At 32.4% G+C, this 17,687-nt stretch overlaps 1 protein-coding gene across 1 annotated transcript in view; it reads left to right on the plus strand.

Moving 5' to 3' along the window:
* The window catches only part of LOC106869781 (S-crystallin 3-like), a 17,838-nt gene extending 1,368 nt beyond the window's left edge, over positions 1-16,470 (plus strand). The window contains exons 2-6 of the mRNA XM_089352019.1: positions 8,026-8,121; positions 11,038-11,153; positions 12,097-12,126; positions 13,636-13,743; positions 15,716-16,470. Coding sequence (XP_089208145.1) covers positions 8,026-8,121; positions 11,038-11,153; positions 12,097-12,126; positions 13,636-13,743; positions 15,716-15,880 — 515 coding nt within the window. The 3' untranslated portion in view covers positions 15,881-16,470. The remainder of the gene's footprint in view (positions 1-8,025; positions 8,122-11,037; positions 11,154-12,096; positions 12,127-13,635; positions 13,744-15,715) is intronic.
* The last annotated feature ends 1,217 nt before the right edge of the window (positions 16,471-17,687 follow it).

Here is a 17,687-nt window from a genome sequence, read left to right on the forward strand (position 1 = left end):
CGATGTTGCTTTGCTTGTGTCCCTATAGTCAATCAGTCTGGCAAAAAGAGACAGTTTAAAAAATATATACAGGGGTCGATTATTTCAACTAAAATTTATTGAAGGTGGTACTGAAAAATGGCTACAGTCTAATATGAACAAGATATACACATATAGTCTCTCCCTGTTCCTCTCTCTCACTCAATCTCTCTCTCTCAATCTCTCTCTCTCTGTATATATGTATGTATATATATATATATATGTATGTATATATATATATATATGTATGTATATATATATATATATATATATATATATATATATATATATATAATTATATACATACATACAAATGTACGTGTACTTATATATGCGCGTGTACATATATATTTTGTATATACATATGTGTATATATATTCATGTGTTTGGGTTTCCAAACAAATATGCTAATACAATATACCAATTACGTAGTTGTGAACGACACATGAAATGTATAAGTACATACAGAATTTAATGAATTCATTGTTTTATGAAACAACAATTAATCACATAATATGACAACTAAGGATATAAAAGTTGACATCAGAGAAATGTTAGCCCGCTAAGTGAGTGGTGAATATATTGATACATGGACCATTGAAAACTACCCGGAAATAGCCTTGCTACGGCGATAGTCAATTATTTTATTAGTTAAATGTCTTCAAACATTAAACAGCGGGTATGATGGGACAGCGTAAATCATATTAAGAATAGAAGAAATGAAGTTCAAAATGCTCAGAGAATATATTAGAAGTAATTATAATTTAATCATATTTTAAAACATGCGAATATACTTTATAAGTTACACATCAAATTTTCAAAAGTGTGTAGTGTTTGTACATATACACCCGCAAACACACACACACACACACACAGACACACACACACACACACACACACACACACACAACACGCACACACACACACGCACACACGCACACACATATATAATTCTGTATATCTTCCTTAATGGGGATATACTCCTGAAAACCACGTAACTGCGGTATTTGTGTTCGGAAATCTTCTCGTATAGACATGTAATGCTGAAATACAGACGTGTCATATTATCTGAAGAAAAACATTCAGCAATGATGGTGAAATTGCTAAATGATGATTCCTGTGTCTTTGCACATTATCATTTTCAAATAACCACTATAAACTGCATGCTTAGACAAATTTGTGTATGTATAAGAAAAGTTAATTAAGCACTGGCGGCAGGTAAACACAAATGTCAAATACGAACAATGTCACCATAAACTTTCATTAGTTGTTGACACAATGCCAGGATAATTTCGCCGCATTAATCAAGCACACTTCTGCAAATGTGTATAGTTTACCATGAAGAATAGGTTGAACTGTCCTCATATAGTACAATACTTAAGATTAATTATCAACGATTTAACACCGATAAAAAATTGAAGTATTTAAGGCAAATGAATGAATTTGTAGCATTTAACTTGACTAGTTCTTCACAATTAAAGAATAGTGTTTGGGTGTTGAAGAACAGAGTTCAGATATTGAGGAGCAGTTTTTTGGGTGTCTATTGTGCATGACGTACTTGCTGCATTCACCGAAATGACCGTAACTTACGATGTTCATATTCAATTTGCTGAAATGGCCATAATATACAAAGTGCAATTTGACTTGAAACTATTAAATCAAAATCAATTGCTGTAAAGTTACATGATGAAACTTTTAATGGTTCATTTGAGATTTAAGTCAGCTGATTGAATTAATATTAAGTAATCTTGTAACTTTTAATGCCGCATAGCAATCAACTACTTGAGAGACAGAAATAGAAGCACAAATTTGATAATCTGATAACTGGTTCAAACAATGATTCGAAAATAGTTTCGACAGCTTGATTCCTTTCAGAAAATTGTACTACACTTTAGAACAATTTTGTCCTTACTAGTTTCAAAATTAGCACGTGTAGAGTCTTTCAAGAAAAGACAAGTATTTTTGCCGTATATCTAATCTAATCTGCAACACTCAAGCGGGTGATTTCAAAATTAAGTGAAACGGAAAAATAACTTGGATCGATGAAATTATTTAGTTTTCATGTAATCTAAATGCATCGGTTTCGGCTAATTCCATAATATGAAATTTGTAGTTACCCTACAATTACTCTAGTTATGAGGCACATGTATTGTGCAAGGTTAATAACGGTAAGACATACCGAATACATTTCTGAAAAAGGGCACCATGTACCAAAAACAATTATAAGTATTTTAATGATTTCGTATAGACATTTAATCCAATGATGGGAGTTATGAATTATATATTTCATAGATTAAGGCAAATACAAAAGTCTTGTATCGCAAATTTCGTGGGTAACTGGTTCCAAGTCATGTCACTTAACTTAAACGAATGATGAGCTTACGTGTGTTATTGTTTTATAAATAATTCACTCATATTTTATTTGTTTTTATTGGTTTCTGTTTGCTTCTGCAATTTTTATGGGTTGAGATATTTTTATGGGTTTAGATATTTTATACATTAATTTCTTTAGAAGACTAAAAAAAGATCAAAAGACACGGAACTCGACACAATGTAAGTTGAGGTATGTTTGTGACTATATCTATATATTTGTATAAGTGTGTGTGTATGTGCGTGTTTGTATGTGTGCGTAGTATATATGTATATATTCATATGTGTATATATGTTGATATACACATGTTCGTGTATATATATATATATATATATATATATATATATGCATGTCTGTGTGCCTATATATATTTATATGCACACACATAGCTAGATAGACAGATGATAGATAACTAGATAAATCGAGAGATTGTACATTAATTCAAATATATTTGTGACAATTCTCAACTTCTAAAGGCAATTCCAGAGAGAAAAAAATTCCTGTATATGATAAGAGGTGAAAAGGTAGAAATACATTATTATCTGCTTAGTGGAGCCTTGAACTGGACACTTACATGTATTTCTGGCTCGCTATTCCTTCCTCAATGAAAGAGAGGTAACGCTGAGCTGGCGAAAAGCCGTAGCTTTTTAATGAATCATTCAATACTTTCGACTGATCTGTGCTTATAGACCAACCATTCGGAATAAATACATAATTAGTAGCCAGAAGCAGTAATGAGAAATAAACAAACTAGGGATCCAATAGAAGGCGCACCTGAGCTGCTCATGGTTTTTATTTTGTCTTTTTACCAACGGTAAACTGTAATAAAGTTACCTTTTTTAGTAGTAATATGTCAAATATATTTAAACTTATCCAAACTTTGTTTATTTCCCATCAGAACTTTGCACAATGATTTATGTCCTGGATATGGTTCTAGACTGTACTAAGTAGCGGAGCCCTGTTTGAGGATTTCTAGGCTTTTGAGGAATTGAGGACCACTTCGTAGCCACTATTTGTTCGTTGGACCGGATACTAATTAGGAATTAACTAAGAAATAAACAACAGATAGTGAAGGATGCCCAAATCTCTTTAGAGTTCCTTCATAAAGGAAGTGGTCTGACTCGTTCACGATTTGACTTCTACCATATGTATATATGTACATATGTATGTATGTATGTATATATGTATGTATGTATATATGTATGTGTATATGTATATATAAGTAAGTACATAGGTATATATATATGTGTATATAAACATACATATATATATTCATATATATATATATGTATATATATGTATGTTTGTATATATATGTATGTTTATATATTTATACATGCATACATACATACACATATATATATATATATATATATAATAAGAGTACTAAGGAGTAATGTCTGTTACAACGTTTACTTCGCTGTTCTAAGCAACAAATCTTACTACATTTTAACCTCAGGAAAACATCTTTTCTCCTGGTTAACGACACACTCGTTCTTTTCCTCCCATGACAATCTTTCTTTTCCTGCGCGACGTTCTAATGACAGGACGTCTTCTATCTCTCTCTTGTATCTTTTCTCTTTTCAAAGAATATATTTCTCCCAGCGTTTACTATTTTCCTAACGACCCTTCATGCTTGTTTTCGTTCGGTTTTCTTGTATGTCTCCACTGACCTGTTTTTGTTCCCAAATCTCTTCAAAGACTCATGTTGTACTTCAATGCTCGAAATGTGTAGTAGTTAGACAGCCGACAACTAATGAAGGGACGTTGTTTGTGTTACTTGTCCTGTTTTCCATTTTTATCTCTCGTTGTTTGCGTATTTAAGTGGTTTGTTTTCGTACTTCATATTGTTTACACAGTTGGTGACGTCCCTTACCCATAAATGCATATATATATATATATATATATATATATATATATATATAATCATAAATATATAGGGATTGACAGTAACCTGCTTCTCCAACATACTGAGAATTCAGAAATAGCAGTCAAAGAACTACTGATTTCAAAACTACAAATTTTTACTCCAGATTGATAGCGATATTTTTGATACACACAGAACTTTGCACAATGATTTTTATGTCCTGGATATGGTTCTAGACTGTACTAAGTAGCGGAGCCCTGTTTGAGGATTTCTAGGCTTTTGAGGAATTGAGGACCACTTCCTTGCCACTATTTGTTCGTTGGACCGGATACTAATTAGGAATTAACTAAGAAATAAACAACAGATAGTGAAGGATGCCCAATTCTCTTTAGAATTCCTTCATAAAGGAAGTGGTCTGACTCGTTCACGATTTGACTTCTACCATATGTATATATGTACATATGTATGTATGTATGTATGTATATATGTATGTAAGTATATATGTATGTATGTATATATGTATGTGTATATGTATATATAAGTATGTACATAGTTATATATATATGTGTATATACACATACATATATATATTCATATATATATATATGTATATATATGTATGTTTGTATATATATGTATGTTTATATATTAATACATACATACATACATACATATATATATATATATATATATATATATATATATATATATATATATATATATATATATATATATTTCTTTACTGCCCACAAGGGGCTACACACAGAGGGGACAAACAAGGAGAGACAAACGGATTAAGTCGATTATATCGACCCCAGTGTGTGACTGGTACTTATTTAATCGACCCTGAAAGGATGAAAGGCAAAGTCGACCTCGGCGGAATTTGAACTTAGAACGTAGCGGCAGACGAAATACCGCTAACGATTCTGCCAGCTCGCCGCCTTTATATTTATTTATATATATATATATATATATATATATATATATATATATATATATATATATATATATATACATACATACATACATACATACATACATACATACATACATACATACATACATATATATATATATATATATATATATATATATATATATATATATATATATATATATATATATACATACATACATACATACATACATACATACATACATACATACATATATATATATATGTATATATATATATATATATATATATATATATATATACCTGTAAAAACATGTGACACTTTTTCACAAGAATTTTCAATGGTCGGATAACTGAAGAGATGTTGGCGGGGGTTCCCACTCCGGCATCCGAAACTCGGAGTTTTATCATGGCTGACGAATAAGTGTCACTTAGTTTTACAGATAAATTCCTCTATTTACATAATATTGAGGTCTCTTTCTGTCTTTTGTTGTCCTTTCTATGAATATATATATATATATATATATATATATATATATATATATATATATATATATATATATATATAGTAGAATAAAAAAAATAAGATTCTTTGATACAGTAATATATATTTGAGCAAATGAATACAAATGACTTTTCTGTTCATTTTTTCCAGTTCAATAATTAGATGTTTATAAGACACCTCTAACTTGCAAACATCTAATTTATTGAAGTGAAAAAAAATTTATCTGCAAAGCCATTTTTATTTATTTTTTCAAATATAAAACACTGTATCAAATATATATGCTGTATATACTGCTTGTACGCATGCACAAATATATGCATGTATATATTTACGTATGTATGCACGTATGTATGCACGTATGTATGCTCGTATGTATGTAAGTATCTATATGAGTATATGTGTATATGTGTAAGTATGCATATAGGTCATTCAGTATTGTTTTTAAAGATCGTTACTGACTTAGTCAAAACATTTGCAACAGTTTGCAACCATCTTACATATATATTGACTTGCGAGATTGAGGAAAAAACAAAATACAAAAATTAAAGAGCAGAGATAAGCAGAAAAATATTTAGAGACCATTTCCGACTGGGTTGAGAGTATAGGACATAAATGGGCCGATGTGGATTGAATAAAGAAAATGTCTACACGTAGCCAGTTTGGAACAATAGACGTCACTTTACAATATTTTATGTATATATTGGGGTCTTGTGCCTAGAGTAAAAAAAGAATATTTTAGGTATATAGGCGCAGGCATGGCTGTGTGGCTAGGAAACTAACTTACTAACCATGTGCTCTTGCGTTCAGTCCTTCTGTGTAGTTTCTTTGGCTAGTGTCTTCTACTATAATCACAGGCAGACTAGTAGCTGGTGAATGTATTTGGTAAACGGAAACAGAAACTGAAAAGAAACCCATCGCATATATATGTATATATATATGTATATATATATATATATATATATATATATATATATATATATATATATATACATATATATATATATATATATATATATATATATATATATATATATATATATATTTCGGTGCGAATGGTTTTATTAAGCAATGTCAAGTTTTACATTTCTGTAAATAATAATAATGTTATTTTTTTATCAGCTTAAAGCTTATAGCGATCACCGTGCAAATTACAAAGCAAAACAGTCTAATAATGGAGCATATAAGCTTTAATTATAACAAAAGCATTTTACTCTACCTCTAGTATTCTAGTACTATTTTCTCTATCTTCTTTCGCATTTATGTGCTTACTCGTGTATGTATGTAATGTATTTATTTATGTATGTATACATACATACATATATGTAAATTGTTATCTTGCAGCCATAATTTAGTTGATAGTTTGGGATTTTTTTTTAAATACATTTATATTTCGATGGAAAATTATGTTTTCCTTTCTTTTTATGTAAACTGTCAAATTTAGCCCGAACGCCCTGTAGAGCTATTGCTATTAAAATAGAAATGGTTATTTTTCTAGCATGGATAGTTTAACTTTATATATTTATTCTACTGAAATAGATAAAATCAAGAGTAAATGATTTTATATTTTCACGCTTTCTCTTCCTCATCTCCTCTCACATCGTCTCCCCCTCTTTAACTTCGTGTGTATATGCGTAAGAAAATATTTACATGTACACACACACACACACACACATATATATATATGTATACATACGCTGAAAGAGTGAGAGAGAAAGAGACAGATATATATATATATACATACATACATACGTACACAGAAATAGTGAAAGAGAGACATATATATATACACACACACACACACACACACACACACACACACACATATATATATATATATATATATATATATATATATATATATATATATATATATATATATATATATATATATATATGATAAGATATGATATGATATCAATTGTTATTTTTTAAAAATCCAAACAAGGGAAGGAATTGAATAGTAACACACCAGAGGGGAGGGAACGAGTGAGATTGACTTACATGAAAATAGAAAAGAAAAAAAAATAGAAAAAACGTGTGAGATAAACCATACACCCTCTCATATTACCAAGCTATTGTGTCCTTTCCTTCGTTGTATTGTCTCTTTATTCATGTTTTCCTGTAAATAAATACAGTATATTTTCCATCACATCACCACACAGAAATTACTTTATATTTCTGACTGGTATTCGCTTCATACGTTTAATACATGATTACTATCCTGTGTATTTGACCTGGAGCATAATCTATACAATATATCTTTATGAAATGTTTAGTTGTCCTTTGTTCATCTTATTTCAATTCCTATCACATTTGTCTGCGGCAACGTTCTTATATTGAAATTTCAGGGATGCCCGGTGGTATGATGCCAATGTTAGAGTTCGACAATAAGACGCAGTACATACAAAGCATGGCTATCACCAGGTACTTGTCAAGGGAATTTGGTAAATATACCCTATATTATTGATTTTGTTGTTGGTGTTTTTATTAATGTTATTATTGTCTTTATTCTATTATTATTATTACTACTACTACTATTATTATTATTATTATTATTATTATTATTATTATTATTATTATTATTATTACTATTATTACTATTATTATTATTATTATTATCATTATTATTATTATTATTATTATTATTATTATTATTATTATTATTAGTAGTAGTAGTAGTAGTAGTAGTAGTAGTAGTAGTAGCAGCAGTAGTAGTAGTAGTGGTAGTCGTAGTAGTAGTAGTAGTAGTAGTAGTAGTGGAGGTGATGGTGGTGCTAAAGCGGTGAGCTTGCAGAAACGTTAACAACCGGACAAAATGTGTAGCGGTTTTTCGTCCGTCTTTATGTTCTGAGTTCAAACTCCACCGCGGTTGATTTCAACTTTCATCATTTCGGTGTCGATAAAATAAGTACCAGGTGAGTACTGGGGTCGTTGTAATCGACTTACCCCTGCCGCCGAGGTTTGTGTCCTTGCGCTAAATTTTTAAACTATTATTATTAGTATTAGTATTATTTTGTCATCATCGACAAAATGATATCAACATATTCTCATCTTGGTATTTAGAAACAAACGTAATCGTTATTGAGATTATTATTATTTTTTTATCCAGAGATTAAACAATTATTTTTTTAAAATATTTCTCATTTGCTAAAGAACTAAACACAATCTCATTGTATTTTAATCGATAGCGAAGCCGCTCAATATGTGATGGATTATTGATTTTAATCTCCTCTCATTTCTAAAGTTTAATATCCGAATACAATACATACAGATTACTAAGTAGATGGGTGTGTAATTAAAGTTAACTAAAATGAGATAAGGGAAATAACTCAGCACGTTCAGTTACATATATATCAATAACAGGAAAAATACAGTTGTATAAATTACAGTGCTATTTAGATATTTGATGTATTCAAAATATATACGCCCTAGAGAATGTATCATATTTGGTAAATGGCAATGAAGAATAACTCCATTTGAGAAGGTGCAGCAATCTCAAGAATGAAGGACTCTACAATGTTAACACAGCATTAAGTTAAAGGACAGGATTATTACCTACATCAATAAACATCTTCAATAACATGTCATCAGTAGCTAAGGGAGTTAGAGTCACGCAAAAAGAGTAAAACACATATATGATCTTGGTAAACAAAAAATGAGCTGAGAGAAACAACTTAGATTGGTCAGTGGCATATATATGAACTACAGGCAAATTCAGGTGTATTAAATACCATACAACATAAATTCTTCATTCATTCAAAATATTTCCGCCTCTTGAGAATGTATCAGTATTACAAAATTGCAACTCAGACCAAGTTTACTTGAGAAGGGAAGGTAATCTCAAAATCCAAGAATCCCCCAAATTTGATATGGTTATGAAGGGAAGGAACAGGCTTGTTATCTGTCTGTAAGCAAATGAATTTGAAAAAATGACAGCATACTAATTATCTATATTTCAGAGCCTTCACTTGTACTCTTCAAAATATCAATAATTTGTATTCTGTAACTTTTCTGTTACACACATACATACATACATACATACATACATACATACATACATACTTACTTACATACTTACTTACATAATCCCGAGGACAAAGAAATGAGAACCCATAGAAGCCATAGTCACGCACACATACACGCCCAGATACAGAGGCAAACACATGCATAGTTAACGATACCCACCTTCGAATAGAGGAAACACGTAGGATAGAAGAGTTACCGACGAGGTCACAAGTGTGTGCAGACAGATTTCCAGATAATGGAAATAAGATAAAATAAGGCCCAAAATAAACGAGTTGGGAACAAATATATAGTGCGTGTGTTAATTTGGCAAGAAACAAAAGTGGGCATAATGATTTAACAATATCTGTTTCAACACAGAATTTCCCATCAGGAAACTTCCAAAATAAACTCATAAACGTATATATATATATATATATATATATATATATATATATATATATATATATATGTGTGTGTGTGTGTGTGTGTGTGTGTGTGTGTGTGTGTGTGTACGTATGTATGTATGTGTGTATCATCCCGAAGGACCTGAGAAACCTGCATGTGGTGGATGTCTTTTCAAGATGAAACTAGATCTCTTAATGTCAAGTTTCCCAGAGGAACCAACTTCACAACAGGAAGTGCAAATGAGAGGAGCGGTGTCAAACGCTCTCATGCACCAAATGTCAAAGTTTAAAAAAGAAATTGTGAGGTAAAAATTATGTAGCAACACCAAATGGGGGTGCCTCTAGCATGGCCGCAGCTCGTGCGGTGGAACTAGTTCAATTCAATTCAGTTCACTTCATATATATGGTCGAGCGTTTCGACTTTAAAAAATGACCCCTCCGGGCCAAATCGGTCGCCCTCCGCAATCTCCGCCGCCGCGACGACAAAGAGGTAACCTCGTGGGCATCGGTACCGTTTTCCTCTTTCTCCGATTTTCCATTCTCCGAACTTTCCATTCTCCGAACTTTCCATCTTTCCGACGAAGGGCTACGCCCGAAACGTCATACACTCTCTCTTTCCTTTCCCGAGCGTCCAATAACACTATCCGTATCACGTCCTCACTTTGTTGTTTTTTGTTATTGTTTTTTTGTTATTGTTTTTTGAACTTATATATATATATATATATATATATATATATATATATATATATATATATATATACATTTTAAAAGCTCGAACTAATATGCAGTTACCATCGGTAACTGCACATTGTCAGGAACATTAACTGCTCTGCACTTCTCTATTAATTTTCTGGAGTATATGCTTAAAAGTCAGAAAATCAACGTTTGTAGTGATAAAATATCTCAATCTTTAGAATCTATATTTTTACATTTTCTAACTGTTCATTTAAGGTTTCCATGGCAACACAAATATGGAGATGGCTAGAGTTGAGCTTATTTCAGATTGTTTCAACGAAATTATGGACGATTACATGAGGATGTATCAAGACAGTTCCGGCGCAATTGTGGTAATTGTTTTATAGATTTTGTTATTGTTTCCAAAAGTGATTGTATTTTTTAACTTACGAGAGAAACCAGGCTGAATATTTATCCATCATTGTAATTTTTCAAAATAATACGATAAATCACATCTCTGTAAGCGTAGGTGTGGCTGTGTGGTAAAGTATCTTGCTTAAGAACCACATGCTTCCGAGTTCAGTCCGACTGGGTAAGTGTCTTCTACAATAGTGTCGGGCCGACCAAAGCTTGTGAGTCGAATTGTTAGACGGAAACTGAAAGAAGCCCATCGTATATATATATATATATATATATATATATATATATATATATATATATATATGTGTGTGTGTGTGTGTGTGTGTGTGTGTGTGTGTGTGTGTGTGTGTGTGTGTGGTTGTCTGTCTGTGTATACAATATACAATATTTGAACAAAATTGCAGGAAGTTCAAAGCGCATATGTCATTCACATGCACCGTTGGGTGCATGTGACTTAACTGTGCCAACATTGAGCGTCTGCATATTAGTTTGAGCTTTTAAGATATTAACCAAATCTTGCCCAAAGTACATGGCAAGGTCTTAGAAGAAAATCAGGTAAAGAAAGACTCCATCTAAAGCATATATTTTTAGATAGACTGTCTCTGAAGACAAATATGGTATGATCATGTTAAAGACTTGGTACGTATGTGCACTTGGTAAGTGGTGACTAAATACTGAGTATAAAATATGGTCTTGATCTTGAAGTGGGTGCTAACGTAGACAGTGAAATGGGGCAATGAGTTTTAAGTAATAAAAAATTACAATATTAGCGATGAGAAAATAATTTATTATCATGATGTTAATTATGTTCGTGAAAAGCAGCAAAACAACCCCGGAATTTGAAATATACATACAAATATTATTGATATTTGTTAAGATTCTGTTTGTTATTAAAATGATTTCTTTTTCTTTCAGTTCAAGAAAGATTCTGATCCAAATGTTGCGGTAAGTTCTTATATCACATGTTGGGAGCCCTCCTCCCCTCCTAATCAAATGTTACACGCATCCACCCACACACTCATTCATGATCAGTTTTAACAACTGTTTCTAAACGCCTCTAAAAAACAAAAAAGCTGTACTAAACGTACGGATTATAGTGAAGAATTGTTATTCATAGGTGCAGGAGTGGCTGTGTGGTAAGTAGCTAGCTTACCAACCACATGGTTCTGGGTTCATTCCCACTGCGTGGCACTTTGGGCAAGTGTCTTCTACTATAGCCTTGGGCCGACCAAAGCCTTATGAGTGGATTTGGTAGACGGAAAACTGAAAGGAGCCCGTCGTATATATGTATATATATATGTATGTGTGTCTGGGTTTGTCCCCCCAACATTGCTTGACAACCGATACTGGTGTGTCTACGTCCCCGTAACATAGCGGTTCGGCAAAAGAGACCGATAGAATAAGTACTAGGCTTCCAAAGAATAAGTCCTGGGGTCGATTTGCTCGACTAAAGGCGGTGCTCCAGCATGGCCAGAGTCAAATGACTGAAACAATTAAAAGAGTAAAAGAGTACGAGGAAGTAATGCTTTGTGAAGAAGCAATTAATAAATGTTCAGTGAGACAGGTCAGGGATGATAAAAGAAATAGAAATGTACGAGGCTGATGTATCTGAGTTAGTGGGCATGCTGCAACGATGTCACAGGGCCATATGTTGAAACACGTCGTCTCTGGGCTTCAATAGACAGAAGCAAAATAATTTACTAATATTATTTTGGTGATACAATTTCATTGTGGTAGAATCAATACAGTAAGTTACAATGTAATATTCTATTCAAATATGTTACGATGTAGTGTACCGTTATTCATGTATAATATAATGTAATGTACAACTTACACTATATTCTCCTCATATAAATATGGCTGGCATTGAGCCTATGTTTGAAATACATATATTTTCATGCTTCAAGCAGATGCAATTTTTCACCATATTAATCTTTTATATTTTCTAGCTATTATTTTCAGAGAAACAGTGTGAAAAGGTGGATATTGGGAGGTCACCATTGTTGTTGATATTATTACTGTTGTTTTTGTTGTTGTTCTTATTTTTTTTTTACACGATAATGGCGGCCAGCAGGGTGATCGTCTCCATAACAACACCATGTTTTCCATTACTTTCGATCATAATGGCGTTTAAGAATTATTTCTGGAGTTTTGAATGTTTTCTTTTAACACTTCTAATTGTTTCGATTCCTTGGTGTTAGCTTTATCGTTGTCGTTGTTGTTCTTCGTCTTCTTCTCGTTGTACTTGTTTTTATGACTATTTTTTGTTATTCTTCTTCAATTTGATTGACTGATTGATTGATTGATTGATTGATTGATCGTTCGAGTTCTGGTAATGAAATTGATGAAGATGATGATGAAGATGATGATGATGAAGACGACGAGGACGGCAACATCAACGACAACGAAGAGAATGATGATATTATTTACATATTTTCTCTTTCCAATTGACAGCGCGCGAAAACCTTACGGTTCGAAACCACCTGTGAACGTATCCTACCGTTTATGGAAGAGACTCTGCAGAAATATGATGGCGGCAACCTTTTCTTTATGGGAGAGAAGGTAACTCACTTCACTACACTTCACTTCATCTCAATGGTTCCTATTTCATTTATTTATCCCGTTATTATACAACTTCTTATCGTCTATACTTTCGTTTTGTTATCAGTTATGCTCCACGGATGTAAATTCAGGCAGCATTTATTGTAATAAATTCTTGTTGATTTTGTTGTTATTGTAATAATGTTTACTGTTATTGTTCGTGATTCTGCTATTGTAATATATGTCAATATTGTTATATAGAATGCCTTTCTGCGTGTAATAGGGTGAAGAGTTCAATTCGAACTGGCACTAATATTACAAACATTAGATATATCTTCGGTCTATAATCTCCCCTCTTTCACCCACTACTCATCCACCACCTTCTCTGCATCATGAACATCAATACTAGCATCAACATGATCACCATCACTACCATCATCCTCATCATCTTTATTATCGTCATCATCATTCATCATTACAACCACTATCACTACCACCACATTAATCCTATCATCATCATCATCAGCAGCAGCATCGTCAGGATAATATCACAAATAGTTTGCCTAAATATCCTAAATGTTCCACCCATCTTTCATGTTTTCAGTTCAAATTCGTTTCAGACCAACTTTGTCTTCCAGTTTTCTGGGGCAGATGATTTATATAAGTGTATATAAGAATATAGCAGAAGTGAAGTACCTCAGTGAAGTGTTCTATGTACTGAATGCAATTACAGTAGGCATTCACATATGTACTACGGAAAAAAGAATAATTTCCATCCCTTGGAATTATTCAAAACGACAGTAGAAAAAGAATCCTCCCCTTGGAGCGTTGAATATCCAAGGGGAAAAAAGCTGTGAAATAACTCCATGAAGATCAGACAACTGAAGTCTTTGAATGACTGAGATAAACTAGTTTGAAGCGGATCTGGTCTTTAAAGCAATCTGGCCAACGCAATGGATATTTTTCTGTCATATAAGACCTCGTCAGCTAAATACAATCTAGTGAGTTTGTAAACCTATGAATAATCTTTGTATACAGAAATAGAAGAACTATAATGTCGCTGATTATGAATATCAATGTTAGAAGTTTCTCAAATTGTTACACTGTGTTTAAATATCAAGTATGGCTGTGTGGTTAAAAACCTCTTTTTGTCGACCCACGGTCTTGGGTTCAGTCACACAAAGTGAACGGCACTTTGTGTGAGTGTCTCCTACGTTTGTCTCAGGCCGACCATTGCCTTATGAGTGAACTTGGTAGGCGAAAGCTGTGTAGAGGTTCATCGGCATATATATATATATATATATATATATATATATATAATGCAACCGTATGTGAATCGTTGGCGATTTTTCTCCTCCGTCTTCCTTTTCTTTTGGACTTTCCTCTGTCTCCTGATTTTGAAGAAGAGCTTTGCTCGAAACATTAAACTACCTTTCTTTCCTTCCTTGAGCGTCTGATAATGCTTTGCATGCACTACGTTCTTGCGTTGTTGTTTTTTTTTCTTGTGTCTGTTCTTCGTTTTTGGGGATTTACTATATATACATATACATACATATACATACATACATACATACATATATATATATATATATATATATATATATATATATATATATATATATATATATATATATATATATATACGTGCGTGTATGTGTATGCATGCCATTGTGTTGGTTTGTTTACTTCCATATAACTTAACGTTTCGACAAAAAAATAATAAACAGCATAAGTACCAGACTTAATATAAAAGTACTGGGATCGATTTGTTCGATTAAACCTTAAAATGTGGTGCTCCAGTATGGTCAAAATTTAAAGACTGAAACAAGCAAATCATAGAAGATAAAGGGCATCAAAGATGAAATTAGGATTTATTTACTCAACTGTTCTTATTAATCTCATGCAATCTCATGGGTTCGTACGAGAGTAATACCTTATAAATCGTGATTATTATTTCGTTTCTTTCTGTTTATTTTTAAATTTTATTTTACAGATGACTATGGCCGATATGATGTGTTTCTGTGCCCTGGAGAACCCTATGAGAGAAAACCCGGCGCTTTTAAACTGTTACCCTAAACTTCAGGCATTGAGGAACAGAGTGATGAGTCACCATACCATTGCTCCTTACCTGACCAGACGAGGAATGACGGAGTTCTAATTACAAAGAACCGACTAAATAACTGAAATAAAATGTGAAATAAAATTTAAAAATTTTTTTTAAAGATGGAAATGGGAAAATGGTCGATAGGCATTTCAGAGAGGAACTGAATATTTCTCTTTTGAGTAGGAGTATATTTTAAGAATATACATTGGATTTTATTAGTCCTCCTAATTATATAATTGTCTGGTGTTGAGCTAAAAACAATGACTATATCAGCTGAGTCATGTGTAATATAAGAAAACCACCGTTGACTGACACGAGGCTTAATTAATGGTATTCATTGATACCTTTAGATGAGTAGTTTCTGAAGAAAGGGAAGTCATGGAGTTCATCTTTGAATATGTGTTGGCTATTTCACCATTTTTGTTGAATTTAAAACGAAGGAGTTGTGTTGTTTACTGCTAGTGGGATTCCGCACTCCACCAACACTGTAATGGATGCTATCATCAAAATAACTGCAACAATAAGAAGCATGTTTGAGAATTATAATTATTTATAGCTCAATGTTTATTGTTGTGTCTTGATTGTCTAATATGTGCGTGTTGTATTCACAATAAACTCTTATGCTCCAAATAATTAAATCATAACCCATTTGTTCCTGTTATATTCCCTATGTTGTCTATTTTCCAAAATGCCTAAGATAAACTAATGTCCAGTTATTTTATTGCGTTTCATGGTTTTTTTTTGTGTAAACTTGAGAATCGTCATGCGACCCAGTATGGCAGAATCGTCAGCGTGACGGACGGACGGACGGACAAAATCCTTAGCAGCATTTCGTCCGTCTCTTTGTTCTGAGTTCAAATTCCGCCGAGGTTGACTTCGCCTTTCCTCCTTTCTGGGTCGATTAAATAAGTACCTGTTGAGTATTGGGGTTGATGTAATCGACTTAACAGCCTCCCTCGAAATCGCTCTCCTTGTGCCCAAATTTGAAATCAATACTTGCTATTTCTATGAACGTATTAGCCAACAACTCTATTCGCTTATGAGAAAACTCAATGTGCTACAGACTTCGATACAAGTTGTCAAAATGATTCATAAATTGACAAATAAATACTATTCGACTGCAGAGAGAGGGAGAAAGAGAAAGGGAGAAAGGAAGAGAAAAACAGACGGAGAGAGATATGACCTAATTGTGTACGTTAATATTTGAATATCTTTGAATCCCACAGATAGTGCTAGTACGTGAAGTGACATGAGCAAGTTGTTAAAGAGATGTATATGGTACTGTTGGAATGATATTAAAATGGCAAGACATTTTAATGAGTATTTTGCTCTTTCAAATAACGAACCAAACTGTAGGCCAAAGCTTATAACTGCTTGAGTATATATTCCTGATATCAAGTAGAATTTTAATAAAGTTTCTAATGAATTCAATAGAAACATCTCAGACAATTTCAAACTCTCATTTATCAAAACATATTAATATAGTTTATGGGTTACAAATTTTAGAGAATAATATTTACAAAAAGATCGTCTTAAACGTATTAACATAAATTTGCCATAAAATATTTTCTACTTAGCTTGCATTAAATTAGATAGCAAATTTTCAGTTTTACAAATAAAAATTTACCATAACATAATTACTTACAAATAATATGAATAAATAAAATACTGTTGTAAGAAAAAAGTAACACGTGCGGCTAGACACAGGGTGCGTTAGTGTTTTGTATGAATTTAGAAAAAGAACTGATGGATTTGGAAAGAAATTGGAACAAATAACCTCGCGAACCATTTGATCACATCTATTCAATGAATATACCTTTAGCATCAATAAATGCTTCATTATGAGGTTGGAAGCATTGAT

This window comes from Octopus bimaculoides, chromosome 5 (genome assembly GCF_046866305.1).
Source record: "Octopus bimaculoides isolate indiv1 chromosome 5, ASM4686630v1, whole genome shotgun sequence".
Taxonomy (NCBI): domain Eukaryota; kingdom Metazoa; phylum Mollusca; class Cephalopoda; order Octopoda; family Octopodidae; genus Octopus; species Octopus bimaculoides.